The 25,959-nt window shown below is 40.6% G+C and overlaps 1 protein-coding gene across 1 annotated transcript in view; it reads right to left on the reverse strand.

Moving 5' to 3' along the window:
• Positions 1-428: 428 nt before the first annotated feature.
• Positions 429-25,959, reverse strand: part of LOC145399781 (uncharacterized) — a 95,158-nt gene continuing 69,627 nt past the window's right edge. The window contains exons 30-50 of the mRNA XM_080272330.1: positions 25,393-25,611; positions 23,518-23,670; positions 22,608-22,695; positions 20,157-20,280; positions 18,124-18,263; positions 17,177-17,335; positions 16,139-16,263; positions 15,094-15,195; positions 14,897-14,929; positions 14,357-14,468; positions 13,146-13,260; positions 12,189-12,430; positions 11,685-11,794; positions 9,855-9,987; positions 5,990-6,248; positions 4,723-4,917; positions 3,882-4,065; positions 3,148-3,368; positions 1,895-2,025; positions 1,275-1,457; positions 429-518 (exon numbers count right to left, since the gene is read on the reverse strand). Coding sequence (XP_080128456.1) covers positions 429-518; positions 1,275-1,457; positions 1,895-2,025; positions 3,148-3,368; positions 3,882-4,065; positions 4,723-4,917; positions 5,990-6,248; positions 9,855-9,987; positions 11,685-11,794; positions 12,189-12,430; positions 13,146-13,260; positions 14,357-14,468; positions 14,897-14,929; positions 15,094-15,195; positions 16,139-16,263; positions 17,177-17,335; positions 18,124-18,263; positions 20,157-20,280; positions 22,608-22,695; positions 23,518-23,670; positions 25,393-25,611 — 3,118 coding nt within the window. The remainder of the gene's footprint in view (positions 519-1,274; positions 1,458-1,894; positions 2,026-3,147; positions 3,369-3,881; positions 4,066-4,722; positions 4,918-5,989; positions 6,249-9,854; positions 9,988-11,684; positions 11,795-12,188; positions 12,431-13,145; positions 13,261-14,356; positions 14,469-14,896; positions 14,930-15,093; positions 15,196-16,138; positions 16,264-17,176; positions 17,336-18,123; positions 18,264-20,156; positions 20,281-22,607; positions 22,696-23,517; positions 23,671-25,392; positions 25,612-25,959) is intronic.

Here is a 25,959-nt window from a genome sequence, read left to right on the forward strand (position 1 = left end):
ATATCTTTACAACTGGCAACATTTCTACCTTAAATAGAATTATACAGGTAAATCTTTTAATTATCATAATCTGACAATCACTCCCTCTTTTTTTTCTAAATACTGTACAATGTACTTTTGATACACGAATTTTTAGTAACCTGACAATGAATTGTATTTACTGATATTTCTGTATTTCAAGAACTGTGCCATTGCTAATACTATAATTTATACATATAATATCTATTGATCTACCAGTGATTAAAGTCCACTCCTGTACTGTCCTTTTCATAATACTGTACCTGGCTGTCGTATATTGTCCACATTTTGTGGAATTACTGTATTACTTTGCATACCTGGTATTAATTTTTTACATAAATCTACATTTATCAACTAAAATACAAATATATTTATTCAAGGAGATGCTATAAAGATGCTACAGCTCTTCATCACAATTCCCTGAGAGCTGCTAATCCTTTGTTGTTGTCGACATATTGTTCCCTGTGGTTTCTCTTGATCTCAGTAGTTATGGAGTCACTCTGCAAGATGATAAGTGAAGTTGGAGGGATTACAGTGTTATTTACTGGATTATATTATTCACTTCTACTATTGCTTCTGTTACAGCATATATACTCTAACTGAACATAAATTCTTAACACTTTTCAGTGCTAAGTTGATGGCCAAATAAGCAGATTGGAGTGTAGATTTAACTTGTAACCAAGGAGACTCACTCCTGCCTCAGAGGTAAGGCTCTCTGAATTTCATGCAACAGTGACAAAGCATGCAATTAATGAGAATGGCCCAGTCCCATCAGGTTGAAACAAACTGACGGTGTTACTGTATTACTACCACTACCACTAATATCAAATGATACACAAGTATTCATAATTACCGGTATGTCAGGGATGTGTTCCAGACTATCACAATTTGTTCCTTACAACTGGTGCTGTAATTTGGGGAAAACTGGCAAATCAATCTTACAGGTAGCAAAGGAACTTTGATAGGCAAGTTTTCTATAATTTAGTATGGGATCACTCTCATCTTAAATGTCGGGACCAACTGCCTAGCCCCGGGCTCCTACGCTCCTCATGAGGCAATGTAGGATTGGATGATGGATGGATTAACAATAATGGCAAATCTTCGTCTTTGTCTCTGTCATCTTGTCCATCCAACGAATGATTGTGGAATGCCAAACAGAAGACAGTTTCATACAGTCAAGTGTGAGTTAAAGTATTCTGAGAGTGCTAAAAGGGTATGATCAAACTGAGGGAGGTAATAATAAATGCTTCCCTTACCTGCACCTCCAGCACTTCATCTACCCCATCAAATGACTGTGGTATGTAGAACACGGGACTTGTGAAGCACCGCTGGCACTGCAACACCCCTGAGTCCAAGCACTGGCACTCCTGGCAGTTTGGAGCCACCGCTGATTTTGCTATGCGCTGAGCAAAGACTGAGAGTAGCTTCTTTGTTTGCGTCTGAGATGTGAGAGTGGAATAAAGTCACCATCATCATCATCATCATCATCATTATTATCATCAACATTGTTGCTGTCATTATTATCACTGCCATCATCATCATAGTCATCATCATCATCATTACTGTTGTTACCATCACCATCATCATTACTGTTTTCATTATCACCATCATCTTTCATTGTTGTCATCATCATTGCTATTATCACCAAATGAGACAACATACAGTATAATGATGAGTTTCTGTGGTGTGGAATGATTCATCACCCTCACCTTGAATATCAGGACTAAGTAGTCTAGTCATGGACCCCTATGCTCCTGATAGGGCAATAGAGGATTGGATGATAGGTACACAAATCAACAGATAAATGAAGTGATGGACACAAAATTTAGATGGATACATAGAAAGATAATCAGACAGACAGAGAAATAACTTGTACCTTCTTTGCTGGATTCCACTTGTCACTGGTGAAGACAGAGCCGCCTGAGGCAAGGGCAGCACTTACACACACCCCATCTGGCTCACTTAGTGCCCAACGCATCTTCTCATGTCCTTGGAAATCCCGGTAGTCTGGAAGGCAGGTAGACATATTAAAAATTTTAGTATGATAACATAATTATTTCATCTTCATCAGACTGCAACACACATTTTAACTTGTTTTTTTGGGACACTTTTTTAATTGAAGGGGTTAGATATACTGGAAATCCTTGTAATCTAGAAAGTGAATGGATATATGAACTTATTTTATTCAGTTATCTATTTTTAAATTTTCATCAGGCTACCACCAGATAATTTTATTCAGCTTTTTACAAGACTTTCTGAACTGAAGCAATTAGGAATAGCCTTCATTAATCCGTTCACTACTGAGCAGTTCCCCCATAGTTCAGTAAAATCATCTGTAGCAGTAGTAGTGGTAGTAGTAATACAGTAGTAGTAGCACAGTAGTAGTAGTAGATGCAACCCTGGAACCATCAGAATGTGAACCCTGTGGACTGCAGGCTGAAGTTACTCTCCTCCAGTACTCAACCATCCTTCTTTCAGGGAGATAGGGAGGGAGCATTGGAGCCATTTAGTCATATTGGTGCTGCCACATGAAGGCATCCCTCTACAGCAACATAAAAGATCATCTGTAAGTAGCACGGATAAACTTAAATAATTTTCACTTATGGAATCAAAAGGTTGGGCTCATGCACTACACAACTTTATAATATGATTTGTTCAGCATCATACCCACTGTATAGCAGGCACTGTACCAGTGCAGTCCATTAACATCTATTTTCACATACTGTATTTAAACAGTTATTCCCTCTGATGAAATTTGATGGAAATTGTTTTACAAGAAGAATACAAAACTGCCAAGTCTTAAAACATATGACTGACAGTACCACTGGAAGGGGAAGACCATAAGTTATGTGGATGAAAAAAGTGAACAAGCATACTGCTGAGACAGAATGAAGAGGAGGGGGCATCTATGAAAATGCTTAAGAAACAGGCATTGTCAAAGTAGTCTGGAGGTGGCTATGTCATTTTTATCTCCTGTCAGGGGTATCCAAACCAAACAGGGAGCAAGAAGCTGGACAGGATGACAATGATAATAATTATGATGATGTTGATGACAAAGACAACAAAGATGAAGACAAAGATGACAATGATAATGATGATGATGATGGTGATGATGAGGAAGAACCATACCTCTGGGTATGTATACCAAGTCCTGATCAAAGCCAAATAGCCTACGTTCCCTGGCCTCGGCTTCTTGCTTGGTGCCAGTAAATGTGATGTTGAAGTCAGTCATAAGGTGGTATGTAACATCATTCATGTGCAAGGCCCCCAGCACACTGCCTCCCATTTCCTCTACCCCGCACCAACCACATGTCACATGGATGATGCTTCGGGATGCACTGGGCCGCCACCTGAGGAATGTATAAATCATGACTACCTGTATGAGGGTAAACAAAATGGTAACACTCAGTCCCATTTTACCTCCTTTGAGGTGTAGGGGCCCAAGGCTACACTACCACAGCCCTGTAAATTTAAGGGTAGGTGACCAGCCTGCTTACTGTGGTGGCATAATAGAATAAAAAAAATATACTGCCACCTCCTGGACATCAAACTTTTGCATGGCATCACTAGGACTGGGGCATTCAAACCACTGGACAACCAGGTGGTATTTGTAAAGGAAAGATACTGGAGAGGGATGCCTTCACATAGTGGTACAGATATAACCAGGTGGCTTTGCTGCCCAGTTATACAAACATCCCTCAACTCCCTCCTTTTCCTCTGGATGGAGGATGACAGAATCCCCCCAGAAAGAAACTTTATCCTGCAGTCCACTGAGTTCATGTTCAGACGAACCTGTAGCCACAGCAAAAACAACAACAATAATAATAACAGAGAATACTCCCCCCCAAAAAATGATGACTTACTTGAGATCCCTGGCTGATAATATAATGGCATTTATGGAGTCGGAGTGTGAGGCTGGATCCCCTCTGAAGGTGAGGTTGTTGAGTTGAGCCACCACATCGTCATTCGTAGAGAATTTCCCCAACCTCACAACACCCTCTCCCTCACCTGGCACTGTCACTAGACTGTAACGTACATTGTCTGAAACTGGTAAGAAATGGAAAATTAACCCTCTTATGGTCTGAACATTATAATAAAGCTTTTTTTTTATCCCTTTGATTATCAAGTTTTTCTTTTTTTTTTTCTTTTTAATACATCTCTGACACTGGGTAAAGGCTTCAGGGTCTATCCCAAGGCCCAGCAGTACTCCTACACACCTCCTCATATCACCATTTAGGCATTAACACCCACCATCCATACTTAATACATGCTAGGGCTGTCGCATACAGGACTGGTGTACTAGTATTAGAAGGGTATTTTTAAAACACGTCGGTAGGTCTTCTGGTAGATCAGCTTCTTTTATGAAATTCAAATTCTTAAACTGTTACCTGCCCCAGCCTGGATTCGATCCTGGGTCCATTAGGACTACCGGCCTCCTCTCTACCGATTCAGCCACCACCTCCGTAAATACTGCTGATACCATTACTGTTAATACAGTACTATTACTGTAAAGCCATGAATGAAACAGCCCCAGCATGTATTCAATGTATTCAATATGCTTGATCAAAATCAGTGCTGAAGCAATAACATGTAAAAGTGTGTGACATACAATATAAATACTGGGCCTCTGGGGAAGAATTGTCAAGCCATGTCCAGGATCTGACATATGAAAAAAAAAAATCCCCTACCCCCACACACACTTACTGATGTTCTGCCTGTGGAAGTAGATGGTGAGGTCAGTGACAATTTTCCTCACATCATAGTCCTTGTTGCACTCGGCTGTCTCCACCACTAGTACAACATCTGCCGTTCTAGGGTCATACTCAGTGCGCTGGAAGATCTTACTCCACCCAGGACTGACCTGCATGCCATCGACTGAACATCCACCTGTGCTGCTGCCTGGTTTGGGAAAGGTCAAAGAAATTTAGCCCCTGCAATCCAAAATGTCTTTTTGCAATTATGTCTCAGTTAATAACAGATAAACTGCCTATGAACTCATTGGCTGCTGAGAGTATATATGAGCTGAATGAAGTCAATCATTGCATGTTGGAATACAGTACGGTACCTGTACTAAGCTATTTATTCTAACTAAAGCACTACTGTGATTGTTTTAAACATTCTTGGTACTCTAGGTTTCTCTTCAGCATAGTAAAACTGTTTGACATTAGCCAGAATAAAATGCAAAGCACAAGTCACCCTTGTTGATTGATTGATGTTATGAGGTCATTTGGTTATCCGACCCTAACATTTTTGCATCCTGTTTTCAATATATGATGACCATTTTTGCTTATATGGCCACTATGAGACCCTATGATGCACCATTTTTCAATATACCATATGACTGCTAATTTTACTTGTAGAATTGCTATGATTCCCTCATTCAATATATGATCAATCATTATCCAACTGGTTTTCTATGAACGTATCCTGATCACACAGTGAGCTAGATCTATATATATTCTGCAATAACTCCTCTGGTACCTATAAAGCTGATTTACCAGTTCCCCTGATTTACAGCACTATTCATAAAGAAATGTAGTAGTGTACTGGAATGCATCCATCATGTACAATGAGCCAAACCTGTACTCAACCTTAGAACGAAGAATCTTGCAAATGGTAAATCTCAGGTTTCCATCCTCTAATTCTGTTTAGCTTGAAATGAGCAACATCCAAGTCCTTACAGGTGCAAATATACAGAAAAGCTGACATTCAATTAAGGCATACTATACAAAATACATCACTTAGAAAGTAGAGTTATGAATCTTTTTATGCCAGCAAGACTACAGCCCAATAATATAAACATACTCTAACTATATTTATCTTAGTGGCATCTGTTGGCCACCTCAGTGCTGCTATACTGCTACTAGATTACTGTTATTACTACTATACTACTTCTGCAACTCTATTGTTATTACTCTATTACTCAACTCAAGGTATCAAAAAAATAAAATAAATAAAAAATAAAACTCACCAATCTGACACTCCTTCAAGGGTGACAACTGGAGTCCTCTGGTGCGGCACTGAGCAAGGTAAGCAGATGTGGAGGGGCATGGTGGCCTTAGCTGTCGAGAGGTGCGGGCTGGGTGACGTCGCCCAGCCAAGCAGTCACGGAAATATGGCAGAGGGTCGACCAAGCTGAAGCATGGGCTGAGAGGACTGGATGATTGCAGGAATATCGATCTGCACATCCTGAAGTCCTCAGCTTGGAATTCAGTGTTTGCTTGGTTGGCCTGAAGATGTTAAATTGAGAAGAGAATTCAACTATTTTGCAACACATAAAATAACCTACATGAAGACACTACTGCACTGTTCAGTAATGCTACAATATATACAATGACTCTCTAAAGGAAGAACACTCATGCATGCCACACACACGCACACCCACCCACACACACACACACACCTAGTTGCAAGAGATTAGGCATTTTGTGTAATTCACCGGGTCGGTCATGATCACTTGATGGTCGTGATCGTCAGCTTTTACCCTCCCGGAAGGGAGCTGAGAGCTCATATGGTCCGATCTAAGGGCAAGGCTGTGACCTTCACACACACACACACCCGTCCCCTTGCTCAAGGGGGACAGTAACCACCCACTACGACAGTGAAACTATTCGCAACCTGAGCGAGGCACGAACTCCCATCCACCAGTTGGCAAGCGGGAACGTTACCACTGCACCAGCGAGCAGTGTTGTGTGTGTGTGTGTGTGTGTGTGTGTGTGTGTGTGTGTGTGTGTGTGTGTCCAACTCTGCCCAAAGGCTTTGGTGCCTATTCCCAAGTCCCAGTAGTCCTCCTTGGGACCCAGTAGTCTTCCTACATCTCCACATGTCACCATTTCGGCACCAACACCCACCATCCATATTGAATACATGCTAGGGCTGTTTCATACAGGACTGGTGTACTGGTATTAGTGGGGGTACTTTTATGACATGTCGGCAGGTCATCTGGTAGATGAGGAAAGTCTGTTTTTCAAGAAATTCAAATCCTTAATCTGTTCCCAGCCCCAACTGGGATTTGAACCTGGGTCCATTAGGACTGCAGGCCACCTCTCTACTGATTCAGCCACAGCCTTTTGACCATAGTTTTACTATTCTCCAACAAATGGAAAAATACTGTAAGACATGGAGACACAATTCTATGTGTACAATAATACAACAATAATATACACACCAAGCCCTCTTAACCTACCATCATCCCCAGACATCACCTTCTGCTCCCCAAACCTGGCCCCCACTACATCCTGGAGAGTGGTCAAAATCCTTGGATCTGACCACCTGCCAATCATCATCACTACCAAAACCAGAATCACCCCAGCTGGCCACAGACACACATACACTAGTTATAAGACAGCCAACTGGGAGGCCTTCACAACTGAAAGAGAATATTTTGAAACACTAAACAGTACACCCATCACAAACATCAACACCGCTGTACATACTTTCAATACAATTATACAAAACTCAAACAAAAGACACATCCCTAGAGGCAACAGAAAGAGAGACAATCCCAACATCACACCAGAAATTCAAGGCCTCATCAGTCAACGGGACATAATGCGACACTCCCCAACACTCTATACACAAGACACCGTACAACAAATACAAGAACTCAACACTCAAATAAACAATAAAATATCAGAACAGCAAACACTAAACTGGAATAATTATCTCCAAACACTTCACCACAAAACAAACACCATTAAACTCTACGAAAAACTAAACAGCATCACACTCTCCAACAGCAACACTACACAATCACATGCTGTCATCACAACGACAGACACCATACCTTCAAACAAACAACAGGCAAACACTCTCATCAATCACTTTTCATATGTCAGCCATCTAAACCCCCATCGTGACGACCGACAAATCATCCGACGTAAGAGACAGTTCCCCACAGACCCAGGCTATGCATCTTTCACTTACAACGAGATGAAGCACATCATTAGCAACCTTAAGCACTCATCTGCCTATGGATCAGACAACATAAGCAACATTCACCTTAAACACCTTGGACCACAAGGCATACAAGCACTCACCAACATATCAAACTACAGCTACTCACACAACATATTACCCAACATCTGGAAGCATGGCATTATCATCACTATCCCTAAACCCAACAAAGACCCCACATTACCCTCCTCACACTGCCCCGTCACACTCCTCTGCACCCCGTCTAAGTCACTGAACAACTGGTGCTACAACTAGTTACATCTCACACACCCCTAGCCCAATCACAACATGGCTTTAGGCCACTACACTCCACAACCACTCTTCTTACGGACCTTACACAGAGAGTTTTTGATGGCAAGAATTCAGCTAGGCCACCACACAGAACATTTCTCGTCACACTAGACATTAGCAAAGCTTTTGATGGCATCCCCTGCCACAACCTCACAAACAAAATACTCAACACAAACATGCACATTAACACAAAAAGAAGGTTGGCAAACTACTTAGCAGGCAGATGTGCACACGTAACATTTGCCGGTCAGTCTTCAAACATCAGAAACTTCACAAATGGCATCCCCCAAGGATCTGTTTTGTCCCCTACACTCTTTAACCTATACATGCACGACATACTCACAATCCACACACCACAGATACACATAGCCTCCTATGCAGATGATATAATACTTACATGTGCACACCAAAATGCAAACACAGCTGCACATATCCTCCAACCTTACCTCAACACACTACACGAATGGCTCACCACAAACAGGCTCAAGATAGCCCCAGCCAAATCTACAGTGACCCTTCTCACAAACTGGACAGCAGAACATAGTCACATTCCAAACCTCACCATAAACAACACTCCCCTACCAAACACACACACACACCCTAAATCCTTGGTGTAATATAAAATACATCAATGTCATTTAAACAACACATCACAAACATTAAAAATAAAACAACACCAAGACTCAATGCCTGGAGGTCACTTGCCCATACAACATTCGGACACAACAAAGAAACCACCACCACAGTATACAAACAATACATATGTTCAGTGATGAATTATGCAAGCCCTGCCTGGGCTCCTAACCTCACTAAAACACACTAAAACACTCTACAGACCATACAGAACAAGGCCCAAAAAATAATCACAGGCTGTACAGCTACTACACCCACAGACCACCTACATCAAGAAACCAAAGTCCTCAAAGTCAAGGATCACCTAGACATGAGAGGCACCCTAATTCTTGCTGCAGCCTCCACAAATCCACAACATCCACTACACTACATGGCAGCACATCCACACACACCAAGGAACATCGAAACAACACCCAGTACACGATATCATACACAAACACTGTCATCTCTCCCCCCACACCTGCCTCAAACCAGTTTCCAGAAGCATATCCATACTCAAATCACTCACCACTCCATTCAGTCACTTAAAGACAACACGCAGCTGCATGCACGGCCTCCTGATATCCACCCTTCTGAATCCTATCTCCCTCGTGAGGACAGGGTCCACCTGGCCAGGCTGAGATGTGGGCATCATCCAGCCCTCTTAAGTTACCAGAAGAGGCTGGATGATTCCGTTGCTGATGCTTGTCCAGGATGTAACACAGCACCCCATACTATTAAGCACATTATGGAAGACTGCACTGCACACAATCATCTATGCCAACAACACAACATACACTCCTTGAGAGCTCTGTGGGAGAGCCCGGTCTCAGCCATGGCCTTCCTTAGGGACTTGGGGCTGTTCGGCCAGACTGCCTAGGGAACAACAACTACTACTACTACTACTACTACTACACTGAGTTTCTAAAGTACACACATGCACACATACAGTCATATATGAATGTTCACATACAAACCTGGTAGCATGGTGAGGGTGAGACAGCCCAAAGACGAGCGAGTACAGCTGGGTCTTCTGTCTCTGGGCTTCCACCTGGTCCTTGGTTATCATCATTAGGGTCGTGGTTGAAATTCCCAAGTAGGCCTCCCAACCTGAAGAATACAAATATCAATAAGTCTGCTTTTTTTTTTCATTTTGTTTCATTTATAAAAGCTCCAACATGCTTGCATGAATCAGCCTTGGTCACCTAACAGAGGCTCATCACACTACTCAGTCTCTAGCAGCCTCACTATTCAGTCCCATATCCCTGAGGTCAAACTGTATAACCTTGTACCGATTCTGACTACTATATGTGCATTATAAATCATTAATTTTTTATATTTTGGGGGGGCTAACAAGTCTGCTGTAAATCACAGGAAAATTATATACAGTATTAGTCTTTTTATACAGTATACTGCAAGAGTGTCTCATGGCTGAAACACACACACACACACACACACACACACACACACACACACCAAAACAATTTGGTTTTAGGGAAGGAAGATCTTGTATTACTAACATATTAAGTTTCTATAGTAGGGTAATAGATGTCATAAGAGAGAGAGGGGTGGGCAGATTGTATCTATCTAGATCTCAAGAAAGCATTTGGAGGAGTGGATGGAAGATTATCTGATAGGAGGGCAAATAAGAACTGTCATAAGGGACAAGGTTTCCCAGTGGAAAAATGGGACCAGTGGAGTACCCCAGGTCTCTGTCTTAGCCGCAACAATGTTTCTGATATACAGTATATAAATGATTTGCCAGAAGGTTTGAATGGTTACATAAGTATGTTCGCAGATGATGCTAAAATCATGAAATATATTAAATGTATTGATAGCTGTGAAGAACTGCAAGAGGACTTGGATAAATTCCACAGCTGGAGTCAGACTTGGAAAATGGACTTCAATGCCAAGAAGTGTCATGTATTAAAAATGGGAATGAGTGAAAAAAAGACTGCATTAGACATACATAATGGACAATGAGATAATTAATAAAAGAAAAGATAAGGAGGACTTGGGAGTGATTTTTCAGGATGAAAAAAAAGACTGCATTAGACATACATAATGGACAATGAGATCATTAGTAAAAGAATAGATGAGGAGGACTTGGGAGTGATTATTCAGGTTGACTTGTCACCAGAAAAGCATATAAACAGAATGATTGGAGGCACTTATGGATTACTGACCAACACAAGAGTGGCTTTTAATTATGTGGACGAGGAAATGCTGAGGGAGTTGATAGTGACCATGATAAGACCAAGACTGGAGTATGCAGCTGTGGTATGGTCACCTCATTGGAAAAAGCATATTGATAAACTGAAAAGGGTTCAATGGATGGCTACAAGGATGATACCATGCTTAAGGGAACTGACCTACAAGGAGGCTGGAAACACTGAAGTTACCAACACTGCACAAGAGAAGGGAAAGAAGAGACTTGATCATGATGTTAAGAAATGTAAGAGAACTGGAAAAGGTCGATAGAAAGGATCTTTTTGTGTTGGACAATGGAAGAAAAAGAGGTCATGACTTCAAGTTGAGGAAAAGTAGATGTCTTAATGATCTTAAAAGGATTAGTTTCCTGAAGAGAAGCATAGGTACTTGGAATGACTTAGATAAGGAGGTGGTGCAGGCAAAAAACATTCTTGTGTTTAAAACTAGACTGGAAATATGTAGATATGGAGACAGGACAATGTGTAAATAGGTAAATACACACACATACATATACACACAATTAAACTACTGTACTCTACAAAAACAAACATTTGCTGACAATCAATATTCCACCTAACCTCAACTTTGGCACTGACCTATTGAAGTATTTGGGTGACACAGCAAACACACAACTCTGGGTTACATTGCTGCAAGATACCACGAGGTCAGGAAGCACCAGAACAGAGGCTTCTCTCAGTGTATAAACCTGCCAGATACAATTGCCAGTTATATGGTTAATCCCCAATGTAGTGGTTGTAAATGGTTTTCTGGGTTACAGGATACCATTTGTTATGTCACTTATTGTACAGCCTCTTGAAAGTAACAGAATGCTGTGTGTAAATAAATAATAAGATATCAGTATATTTTATACACACAGTTAAAAACTTTATTACATGGCTCAGATTTCAATTTTTTTCCAACAGTTTCCAGAAACTATTAGAACTGAATTAGCTGGTTTTGGAATCTGGTTTAGCTTCCAATCCACAGAAAGCATCAGATGTTCCATGGCCAAGCTCAATAAGTGGGTTCGTTCAGAGGAAGTATGGTATCCTTTTTAAGTATGCAAAATAAATACATAAAAACATGACGCAACATTTCACCTTAGCACCAGGCTGGATGACACGGATGGACACGGCCCCTGAGAGGTAAAGTGTGACATCAATTCGAGGACCATGTACTATGACAGCTTCCAATCCTGCCTCGCCCTCTCGCCCATCCTCGGCCCCACTCTCATATATCCCCACCACCTCGAACTCCCCACCAACAAAGTCCTTGGCCAGCAGGTAAGAGCAGGAGCCAAGGAACTGGGAGTGGAGCCCATCGAAGGTGGTCACGTGTTGCCCTGGGGAAATATTAACAAAGGATTATGTGTGGTCCTCAAAGTAATGATAACATATCATACTTGTGAAGTAGGTGGACTGTCACTATCATCCCTGGGAGGTGCTACCATGGGATTGGCAAGGAGACAAAAACCCTGTAGCATTTTTTGCACACTACTTTCAGATGGGAGGCTGAACCACATCTAAACAGTCAACAACAAAACAATGATCTAATGGAGGCTAGACTCTTCAGCCTTGGATGACAGCTGGCACAGAAGAAAAGTCCAAATTCAAACCCGAAGCCACAGGTAGGAGTTAGTGACAGTAAAGGCATATGGCCATTATGGCCATTAAAAAAACTTGCCCACACTACTTTTTGTAGTGCACAAAGTTGTCTTCAGTGAATTAAAAAGGCTTAAACATTGACAAGATCTTCAAAAACAGAAACATAATATATACTAATCATACGTGAGCAGTTGTATTATACTGTACAGTCAAATACAACAGTCCTTTCACCTCTCCTGCCTCTCTTTCATGACTGGATTTGCCAATGCTTGAATGTATTGTAGTGGACTCAGCTGTATATCATCATCCCTCTGTGAGTAATAATATTCGCCTTTGTCCGCTAAGTTTCATTCTAGCATCTATGAATCCGTTGATAAGAGAGATAAGAGAGGCCAATTAATTTTTGTGTTTGACTATACATGTTCAAACAATGTGGGTGGGTAATGTGTGCACCTGAGATTGTGGCAGTGGCAAAGAAAGGTGGGAGGAACGCAAATGGGAAGCCAGGCAGACGCCACAAACAACTGGTCTCCTCCATCTCAGACTCCAATAGCTGCTCCATGGGTAACTGCAGGGAAGAGCAAGCTAGTGTCACTTCCATTCTCATTCCCACTACCTTGTGTCAGTTCCATAATCATTTCCACTACCTCATGTTATTTCCACAAGCTCATGTCACCTCCATATTCATGTCTATTACCTTATGTCACTTCCATAATCATTTCCACTACATCATGTCACTTCCATAATCATTTCCACAACCTCATTTCACTTCCATAATCATTTCCACTACCTCACTTAACTTTATAATCATTTCCACTGCCTTGTATCATGTCTACCCATTTTCACTGTCTCATATCACTTCCACAACCTCATGTCATGTCCATAATCATTTCCACTGGATCAGGTCACATCCATAATCATTTCCACAACCTCAAGTCACTTCTGTAATTATTTCCACTACCTCAAGTAACTTTATAATAATTTCCTCTGCCTTGTATCATGTCTACTCATTTCCACTGTCTGATATCACTCTCACAGTCATTTCCACTGCATCACATAATCCCTTCAAACATTCCTACAATCACTTCTACTCCCATTTTCATCAACTCAAGTCATCTTGACACTCATTTCCCGTCTCATATTACCTAATTTCTTATTTCCACTGGTTCATGATATTAGTATATCAGTACTTACTCTTGCTTCCTCATGTCACTTCAACTTATTCCTGTTCTCTTGTCATCCCTGTTCACTGTTTCATGTAACCCTCATTCTCATTACCACTGCCTCTAGTCACCCCTACATTCATTTTCTAATCTCATGTCACCTCTGTTCTCGCTCCCAGTGTCTCAGGCCACATTCTCATTTCCACAACCTCGTGTCACCTTACGATTACTTCGATTCTCACGTCACCTCCATTCTCACTCCTGCTAGTTCAAGTCATATTCTCATTTCCACTGCCTCATATCATCCCTACAATCATTTCCACCCTCACATCACCTCCATTCTCGCTCCTGCTGGCTTGAATCATATTCTCATTTCCACTGCTTCATAGGACAATCACTTCCACTCTCATGTCACCTAAATTCTCACTCTTGCCTCACGTCCCCTCGTTTCCAGTCTTATGTCACTGTCATTCTCGTGCCCACTAGGCCAAGTCATCTCACCGGGCTGAAGTATCCGTGCCATTCAGGAGACTCGAAGAAAGAACACCAGTCTGCCAGATGGTACTGGTTGTAACGGATCACCCCATGTGAATGTGGCTTGAACTCGTAAAATCTGAGAGGATGAATGTCACAATTATGATAGCAATGAATAAAATAAATAAATAAATAATATTAATAATAATAACACATAATCATCATCATCATCATCATTATTAACATTATCATCATCATCATCATCATCATCATCATCCATACCTCCTTTCCCACCCTAAGGCAGTGTGGAGAGTAGCAAAATCCAGACAGCCCAAGTTTGCCTAATCCAATAGGCAATCCTTCCATTCACTCATCATTCAATCCCCCAGAATCCTGGCTTTATCTGATAAGTCAAAAACTTTCACCACATTCTGTAGCTTCACATAAATGTATCCGATAATAATGCAGTAAACCCTCGATATAACGAACTAATTGGGGGGACGAGTGGTTGTTATATCCGAAAATTTGCTATATCCGACGGTCGTTATTAACCAAGGGCTTACTGACGCAAGGTTGCTATATCCGTGGAGTTGTTCGGTCCTACATGGGCAACCACAACTTACCCTATGAAGTTTCACATGGAGAATTCAATCAATGATTTATGTAGTTATACAGTACATGTACAGTAAATACCATTCTGTATGAAGCTGTACATATAAATACAATGCCTATAATGTAATGTAGTACTGTTACAGTACACTTACCATGCCAGGGAGTGAACTTCCACCGGATATAGAGACCAAAGGTGGCTATATCCGGCGGAAGCTCGCTCTGGAAATGGAGGGTCGTTATATCTGATGTTTGCTCTAAAAAGGTTCGTTATATCGAAGGTTTACTGTAATAATATTAATAATAATAATAATAAGGTTAATAATAATGAAGGCTGATCTTCGTTTCTCAAAAGTTCCAGCTCATTGAAGAATTCACTAGCCCTCAAAGTCTTGAAATAACACCATGACTGTCAATTCACATATGGCACTGAATCAGAAGTGTAGCAACTACAATTCCATGTAATCCTCTTTCACAATATTTATCAGCTTGAACTCATAAAATCCGAGAGGAAGTGGCTGGCTGATGCTTAGGTCAAAATTTAGAACTATAATAACAGCCTGAAGTGAGAAGTGTGAACTTCAGAGGTACGGTTGCAAGAGGCAGACCAAAAAATACCTAGGAAGAGATCATAGAGTGTGGCCTCAAGGATAAGGGACTGAATTGGGAGGCTGCCACAGATCGAGCAATGTGGAGAGCCACCATTAGGTGACCAAGGCCAATGCATGCAAGCAAGTTGGAGCCTTTATAAATGACAGGAATGACACAGTTTGAATTCCTAAAATGTAAGACTATACAGGTGATGATCAGGTAGGGAATTAACAACACTAGAGACTTAGTGGCCTGAACTCATTCAAATCTAAGATGTAGATGATGAGTAAGTGAGAAATCAGCAATGTGGGAAAATTATCAGCTAACTCACAAAATTCTGAGAGGGTGGAAATTGGGTGGAAAATAAGCACTGTGGGAAAGTCATGAAAGGATATATGCTGTATTTAACCCTGCTACTGACATGAATACATTTAGGTTGCTGTTACATTCAGGCTAATACAAGATGCTATGGCTCACCTGAAAGTAATGTGTCAGTGTTTTTAATTTATTATCTATTTATTTTTTATTCATTTTGTTACTCCTTCCTCTGATCTGTTAAAAAAAATAATAATAATAATGCCCAAGTATTTTTGTATCTAGTTCACCAACCTGTCTAAGAAGTTGTGTGGGTCAAGTGCTTTGTGGATGATGTCAGCTGCTGGGAAGAGGATGTGTTCTAGCAGAGTGAGGTCATCACGAACCCCAGAAGACCATTTCTCCCAGACAGTCATCACCTACAAAGAGGTTGTAATAAAAGTATAGCACCTTCACCTTAACTTGGCCCAGATTTGTCTTTTGGCATCTATTTCATGGAGTTTCATGGCAGAAAATGACAATGCTCCAGCTCAACATCCTTTTCATAGCTCTACTTCAAGACTAGAATCATAATTAGCGCTCATCTATTGCTACAACTCAGCATTCGTGATGTGGAGAGATGGCAATTCTAGGCTGTTTGAGTAAAGGATGTCTAGTCTTAACATAAAGTTTTTCAACTTAATTTCATGATTAAGTTGCTCATAAGTTAACTTTGCTGAAAGTAAATCAAACCAATGCAGAGCTGGATTGATTTTTTTTTTCCTAATTACACTTTAATCATGAACCTGAAACATGTCTTGCTTAAAGTTGCATACATCCTTGACTTTAAGTAAGAGCTAACTACCATATACAAGTACAGTGAGTCCTCAATGTACGTAGGCCTTTTTATGTTCTATTCCACTGTTAAATTCCTTAACAAACAACAGAAATATTGCTATAACAAGGTTTCACTGATACCTATATAGCTGATCTGCCAGTTCCCCCAATTTACACCACCAAATGTATGAAAAAGTGATATCTTGAAGACATCCTTGACATTTAACAAGAACCACCTGCATCTCACATGCATGCACCTTGTTGATGCTTTTTGATGATGTATACAAACTCTCTCATTTATAAACAGAGCCATTCTAACAGAACAAGTATGCATATGCACCTCTCACTTTAAATCTTCAAAACCTCTCATGCCTATACAAAGCACTAGGTAGGGATAGGGTGTTTCTACAGTGACAGAAAGTGGCATCTCTGATAACTATAGATCAGTTGCCTTTTTGTACCTATAAAACATAACTTGAATGTAAACTGTACACTGCTTTCAAAATAAAAACTAACCCATTCATAAAGACTTCCAAGGCTTTCCTTGACTTGGACATAAAGAGGATGCTCAGTAATGTACATGATGATTCCTTCACCAATTCTTGAAAGCTGGTCAAGTAGCTGGGTGGATGCTTCAGACACTGCATTTCGAATTTCAGCAGCTTTGTTATCCATCTTGAATCAGAGAAGATAGTTAGTTTTCATTTACTGTCATTTCACTTCAATCAGTTCCTTCATTATTAATCTGTTGGTATATCAACATCTATGCCACTGTTAAGTTAGAGTTGCCCATAATTTTACCATAGCTACAATGATGCTCCAAAATTAGAAGGAATGTGTGTGTGTGTGTGTGTGTTTAGTGCCTTATTCACAGTCCAAAAGCAGGTCTCTCTTAAAGTTGTTCCACTTGATATATAACAATAACAACTAGTTCAAAAGCTCTATCGTATGTTATTTTCTATCCTATACTAAATTACACTGTCAGGAGATGGCAAGGATGAAAATGAATAAAATATTCTGGATTCACTGAGTTAATGAACATTTTTCCTCATCACATTTTGTAATCCATCAACCTATATCTGTGTGGCTGTTCTAAGATGTATTCTAAGTTATATAAAAATTGTCCAGACATAGCAAGGAAAACAAAAATGGGTCCCTGGGTACAGAGTTAATGAGTGTTTTTCCTCACTACACTCCAAATACATCTGCCTGTATCTGTATGGCCATTTCTATCAGCATGCCGTAGACATGCTTCGGCATATAAGGGCTATCCAAAGCTGCAATGTCAGATAATGGAAAAAAAACTAAAAAGATATTACTGTATTCAACTTGGTGGATTTCATCATCCTGTACCTGCCTGGCTATTTTAAGTCCATTCAATGCCACATAAAACTGTCCAGAGATGGCAAGAAAAAATTTAAATAACATCTCCAGGCTCAGTTGGTTAGTAAACTTTTCCTCACCACAATCCAGAATCCATCAGTTTGTATCTGTGTGGCCATTTCCATCAATGTATTGTAGATGTGAGTGAAGAATCCCACCACCGCTCCACTGACTGACTTCCATGCTGATACAATTGCCTGCTGCAGCTGCAGACCCCACTCTGGTAAAATGACAAGAAGCTTAGGATGTACTCCAGGTGGCTTTGGAGACCATGTAACACCATTCCTTTAGTGATTTAGTGATTTAATGATTCAGTTATTTATTTCACACATTATATCTCAGTATTGCCTTGTAAGGTGCTGGAAAGGGATGCCTTCATGTGGTAACAATGATATAGCCAGGGGACTCAATTAACGGTTATACAAATGTCTCTCAGTTACTGTACTTCCCTATTCCCTGAAATGAGGAGGGTGGACTGCTGGAGAAGAGGACCTTAAGCCTACAGTCCACCAGGTTCACATTAAGATAAGCCTGGGGTTGCAGCTACCATTACTATCCCTTTGTGTGTTATACACACATCCCATGTTAAAATAAAAATTATACAAATAACATGCAGAGGAATGTAAAGGTGTCATATGCTAAAAATAACTGCCATGAAATGAGTGCTTTGAAATCACTTAAGTTACCTAGAACACAACCCTTGCAGCAAAGAAAGTAAATACAGAACAACTCACAATGAGCTACCTTGTAATGTTACTGGTAAAACAGCCACTGCCAATCCCATTTTATGCCCTTTGAGGTGTAGAAACCAGAGGCTTGGATACCTTAGTCCAGTACACTTAAGGGGAAATGACTAACCTATGTTACTTGATGGCATGATTGAAAACATCTAGTCACCTCTTAAAAATCAAATCTTGGAAAGGCCATCACTCTGACTAGGGAATTCTAACCACCCAACTATGAGGCATCTGCCAATTGTAATATCTTTTAATAAATGCAGCAACGATAATCCATTAAAACATATTTCCACATGCCTTTCTCACATCTATACACATGCACATCCCATCATCTGAGAGCATGTCACTTCCTCTGATACTCTTCATATCATTGATGATATGATTTATAACTCCAACATGCTTTCATGTTTTGGCCTCAATCACCTAATGGCAGCTCTCCACACTGCTCGATCTCTAGCAGCCTTAGTCCCTATCACTGAGGTCACACTCTGTGACTTTGTCCCAGGTCTGTTTTGGTCTGCCTCTCACAACCCTACCCCCGATGTTCACATTTCTCACTTTCTGCAACCAACTGTCATCCTCCATCCTCTCAACATGCCCAAACCATCTTAATCTACCCCTCCTCATTACATTACCAATACATTCATGTCCCATCCTTCCTTCCAACTCTTCAATCACAATCCTAGTCCCCCCAGGTCTCACATTCCAGGATGCACTACACATCCATTTAATCACTGTTATGTTTGTAAGTTTGAGCTGATGAGTATCCTCTTCCTTTGCTTCCCAGGTCTCACTACTGTACCATACAGCATTACAATTCTAACAAATGCTGCATACAAAGATCTTTTAGCATGGAGGAAGAAAACTTAGTCATCATTTCAAGTTGTTGCAGTTATTATGATTGCTGGATGAATTTTGTACTGAGAAGCACATGACAAGAGTCGGCAACTCTCACTTAACTTGAAAGTAATTGAAGTGACTTTATCTAATAGGCATTATGATGTGCATATGTAAGGATGGTTATGTCTGTGAAGTGGAGTCAGTAACAGGGGAGCTTGCATGATGCATAAGAATGTGTGTAGCACATTTCACAAGGCATGTTGTTGTTGTTTTCCTTCTACTGTTCTTTTTTTTTTTTTTTTTTTTTTTTGGTGGGGTTGTACCTTATCCCATCTTTGGGTAGGAAAACAGGTAGGAAAACAGGTTGTGATGATGAAAACATTTGATGATGCCTCATCATTAAGTTGCTGTTGAATTTACACTTTCTTCACTTTAAGTTGCCTGTAGTCAGAAAAGTTATATATATAAATCTGTGATATAAAGAGTGATATAAAGTTATTTTAATGACAGAAAAGAGTGACAGGGTAAATACTTACCCTGAACAACAGCCCACACTTGTTCAGCCCACTCTGTAATTTTGTCCTTCACTATGGTGAGTCGGCTGAGGTATTCGTTTGGCTGCAGGAACTCAATGAGGACAGCCAGGGCTTCTCCAACACCCTGCAAATTATATACCGTAATCTTAATCTAGCACTGAAGAATCTATCTGAAGCCTTTAGAATACAATATAACTCTCTATCTTCTGATACAAATGACAGACTGCCTAAGACCTACATATTCCAAACCAAGCCTTGGGGTGGCTGCCGTCACATAGGATTCCCCTTGCTGAGAAGCGCTGCATCAAAGAAATTCTTTGGTTAAGCACTGAAACAAAAGAGAACCTTCTCTGACAAGATGTGTAAGAGACATCAGGCCATTTATATGGAGGTGATGTAGAGAAAATCAGGTTAATAACAAAACTTTATTAACCCTTTAACCGCGGGTATTGTTTTGGTCTGACTGTCCTCTCCCGCGGGGGTTTCAGCCAAATGTAAACAAACCTTTAAACCTTAATAACTCTGCACAGAATAAAGCTAAAGAAAACAATGAGGTACCATTAGAAAGTACTAACCTTCAGCTTTCCATTGATGTAGGTTGTTGACTTTCACAGGACGGGCAGAGCCGTTAGAAGTGAGGGGTGTAAAATCACAATTTTACGCCCCACACACCAGTACCAAATGCCAACCACTCTCTCATAATAATAATAATATAAACATATATGAACACTGTACATACGATAAACACCCACTCTGTGTTCACTGAGGTAGGTAAAAGGCACTTCACTGCGGCTGCGCCCGCCCTTCACTGCGGCTGCGCCTCACTTCACTGCAGCGTCACCCGCTCACTGACGTTTCAGGCGATCTTCTCATTATTTCTAACTTCTAATATTATTTTACATATAATCTGGGCAATATACATTATATTTACACTGCACTTATTACTATATTGCATCACTGTCGCATCACAGAATTACACAAGTGCCGCAGAATTACACAAGTGCCGCAGATTCTCTTATTACAATATCACTTATTATACTGGCCAATATTTATATTTTTTTCTAGGCAAAATATCCCTTATTACTACATTATCCATTATACAATTATTGGTAAAGCACGTCACTGTCGCATCACTGTATATCACTGTCACTTTCAGTAACTCTGCACAGAATAAATCTAGAGCGAAAAATAAGGTACCATTAGAAAGTACTAACCTTCGGCTTTGCAATGATGTAGGTTTCATGATTTCGTTGACTATCACTGGATGGGCAGTGCCATTAGAAGTGAGTGATCTAAAATCACTATTTTTCGCTCACACACCATTACCTTCGCTCATACACCATTACCAAATGCCAACCTCATTCTGATAATAATACTATAAACATATATGAACACTGCACATATGATAAACACCCACTCTGTGTTCACTGAGGCAGGTAAAAGGCACTGTCATTACCCGCACTTCACTGCCATATCAGCGGTGTTGTCGCTCACATAGCTGGACAGATACTGATGCGTGTTTGGTCCGGGGTGGGGTGGGGGGCCCAGGGGGTGGGAGGTGGGGCCCCAGGGGGGGGAGGAGGGAGGCGGGGGTCGGCTGGAGTGAAAGAACTTAATAGCTACTCTCCCTTGAAACAATTGGCGCACGGAAAAAACGCGGGGTATTCAAAATATTCACAAACATTCGAGAATGACACCCGCGGTTTGGTCCAGTTTTTGCAATGTCATTCTGGAATGACACCCGCGGTTAAAGGGTTAATGACTGGTTTTGCCTGTGAGAGAGGAAAAATGATCTACTTACCTGACCAGTTGGCAAAACTGGTCCATAATATAGCTTTGTCCATTATTCTTGTTTCTCTATATACCTCTCTTATATTTAGGTGATATATTACTGTACATCAAGTAGAGTATACTGTGAAACATGAAACATGAACTATGTCCATTCCTTCATCATCCAATCCTTTACTGTCCCATCAGAAGCACATTGGCTCTGTGCTGGGCTAAGCTACTAACTCCAGACATTTAACCCTTTACCAGACAGGACTCATTTTCAGTAGGCTGAAGTTAACCCTCTCCTGCAGTCTACCATCTTCCTTTTGGGGGATAGGAAGGACTCTGAGGAATGTTTATATAACTGGTGCTAAGCTAGATCAGTGCCACCACATTAAGGCACTCCTCTCTAGCACCACTGAAAATGTCAATGACATACTATCTATCTGTCTCCTAACTATATATAACCCTTAATCCCATAAGGGGTGGCCACTGGCAAATCATCTCCACATCACCCTGTTCTCTGCCAGTATGCTATCCTCCCTCTGACTCATACCACCCTCATTCATATACCTCTCCACCCCATCCTGCACCTCATGCTTGCCCTCCACCTCACTCACACATGTTCTCTTCACCAGTCTCCCATAAAATAAATTACTAATGCCTCACAGCATGATTTACCTCCTGAACAGTTGTGAGGGCTGTAAATTTCTCCATTAAGTGTTGCCAGCATGACTCTTGTAAGGCAGCCACCACCTCATCCTTGTAACTGTCAAGAGAGAGATCAGTTACATCTTTCATTCTTCAACACTGTACTGTATCTCAGTTTACCACATTTACTTGAGAATGGGAAACTAAAAACATCTTTCATTCTTCAACATCCTATTCCTGTTTACCAAATTTTCTTAGAGTGAGGACATTTGTTCATGGCTCTTGATCTCAATGGGGTCAAATCAGCTGCCCTGTCTGGAAGTCTTGGAGCCCCAGGAGTACTGTACTAGGGTCTGAAAGTATGGGGACTGACTGTGTACAATTATCCATCACACACATACAAAGTGGTAATGTAGTTTTCCTCAGTATTTCAGCACCTTCTCTCTCTCTCTCTCTCTCTCTCTTTTTTACCTCATGAGTAATTCTGACTGGTGTATATTTTGCTTCATGTACTCCCAGCACAACACAACCCTATGTACCAAAAATTGAAAAAGAAAAAAAAAACAGTTTATGCGCTTTTCTTTTTGTACTTTTGTGCAGCTTTTGGTACAAACTTGATAGTCCATTCCCTAAGGTCCAGCAGTCCTTCTATGTGCCACACACTGTAATCACTTTGGCATTAATACCCACCATACATAGCAAATGAATGCTAGGGCTGTCTCATTCAGGACTAGCATAATGTTATTAATGGGATTGCATTTTTATGATATGCTGGTGGGTCTCATGGAATATCTGTACTGTGTATTAGAATGCCCTGCTTAAACAAAATTCAAATCAACAGACTGTTCCTCACCCCAGTCTGGGATTAAACTCAAGTTCTTTCAGACAGCAGATAACATTTTTAACCACACCAAAACTAGAGGAAGAATCAGATGCTTACCTGAGAGCAGCTCCCAAGACAGTATCAAAGTATGGCCCTATGGCAGCTTGAGCCTCAGCCATGTATTCTTGTATCACACTGTTCAGTTGTTTCAGTTGCTCTGTTATGCTCTCCACCAAATTCAAAACCTGTGCTTGTATGTACACCATCAATCTGGCAAACAGAATATTTTTGGATTAGTGAATAATGGCCATATTATTAAAACCCAAATCATATAAATGTAAGCAAACTTGGCAATCATATATGGAACACCTGTATATGTTGGATGTGATCAGCCTGCATTACATCTGCAGAGGTCAGGCATGTTCCATCTTTATCACATGCACCAAAAATTATTGTAAATATGAGGGGTTTGTCCACATCATCAAGCCCTCGGTTTTAATTATGTCCCTGAGAACTACAATTACAGTATTCAAATGTCTCTCATCTCCCTGCCTAACCCTGAAAGAAGAATGATGAATGGCAGAAGATTGGTATTCTTGGTCTGCAGTTTACTAGGTTCACATTCAGATGAGCCTGGGATCACAACAACAATAACAATAACAATAACAGTAATTATCCCTCATTTAGCTGTTTCATTTAAGTCTGCTTCATTATTAAATTTACCAATCTCGTTTCTTCTACTAAAGTTTTTCATCATTTACTATAAAACTGCTGTTAATTCAAAAAAATTGTTTTTAATTCTTTTTAACCTATTACTGTATCTTGAACCAGAAGCAGGTTTAATTTAAAGATGGCCCAGTGGAGTGAATGGAGAATAAAAGACTGACTAGGAAAGTGTATATGAGTGAGGTAGTGGGAAGGCAGGAAAGGTGGCATCAGATGATGAAATGAGGGGATGGAGTGGAGAGGTATATGTGCGAGTGAGGTGGTGTGAGTTAAAGAGAGAGCAGCCAGATGGTGGAGAACAGAATGGCATGGAGGCAATTCATTTGTGGCCATTCCTAATGAGATTATGGGATCTGGCTATAGACAGACACAGATACATTAGCCATTAGCCATAACATTTTGTCTCTATATAACCTAGATGGAGTGTATCCTTTGAAAAATGTGTAACATATTTTTTATAAACTGGAGTACCTGTAATACTATTTCATATTGATTTATGCAGAACAAGGCTCATTAAATTTTAAGGAACCACAACTTAATGTTCAAGCTGTGGGAGTGGACCAGTTCCATCAGGTTAAAACAAACCAACTATACCTCACCACTGCCATCCATATTCACATACTGTACTTAGAAAATTTGGTCGCTAATTCTCCTCTCAACTCAATTATACTGTACCTCCTACTTGCCATCTGCATGCACTTACTTGTAAATACTGGCTGCCATATAATCATACTGTACAAATCAACCTTTACCTTACTTCATCAAGGTAGGTGGTGGCAACCATCATCCACTCACTTGATGAAGAGGTGCTTACATCTTCCTTCACCTTCTTCATTCTATATCCCATTTTTCCAGTCACTTTTATCCCCCTTCTTTCCACTTCCATTGACTCTACACTGAGTGACAAGTCTAATGGTTTCCTGTAACTGAAGAAACTATTCAAACACTGGGCAGCAACCATATAACCAAACAACAGAAAGATGTGGGGCCTACTGTGGTGCCCTGTTAACTGGATGGAGAGATGCAAAAGCAGAGTCCATCCAGGAACAAACCTCTACACTCTTCCCCATGCATTGCTGTGATGAGTTGTCGTCTGTCTCAAGGAAACATTGGTTCACTCTACAGGATAGCCATGCTGGGATAACTGCTTGCCTGTGGTTGATGGTTCTGCTCAGCCAGACAGACCAGGGTTGCTCAGCAACAACAACACCACCACCACCAACAACAACAACAACAACAAAAAGAGCTATTCTCATGCCCACTTACTCAGAAAGTTTAGTTGCCAAATCTGTGTATAAATCAAAGCTGAACATCACCACAGCCTCCCATACTTGACCCATGACTCCCCCAGTTGCTTCACCAAACCACTGGATGGCTGGCATAAGGAACTGCTCGTTGACATAACTCCACACTGCTGACACTTGGTTTGTTACCTCAGTCACCCAGGCAGCGAGGGCCTCAAGGTAGGACACCAGGTTGTTGTACCTAAGGTGTGAGCACAGGCAATGTTTGTCATTATTGTTATCATCTTCATCATTATCTATACCTCTTTTTGCCACCTAAGTGGTGTCTTTTTTACTTTATTCCTGCTGCTACTATACAGTACTCTGTTTATTTTAATTTGGCCTAAAATTTATGTCTTTCCACCTTGAATGGTTTGTTGTAGCAATAGATAGGCCCTAGACTATGATACTAGTCATGAAGAAGTGGTATGAAAAGATGCATTGCAATGATATTGTCTTATTCTAGTACATGTGAAATAAGCAATAAAAGGAAAAAAATCTGGGCCAAGTTAGTGTAAAGGAACACTAAGGATTTAATTCAATTTAGTGA

The sequence above is a fragment of the Coenobita brevimanus genome, chromosome 50 (genome assembly GCF_032717465.1).
Source record: "Coenobita brevimanus isolate Jiangsu-jjx chromosome 50, ASM3271746v2, whole genome shotgun sequence".
In the NCBI taxonomy this organism is placed as follows: Eukaryota; Metazoa; Arthropoda; class Malacostraca; order Decapoda; family Coenobitidae; genus Coenobita; species Coenobita brevimanus.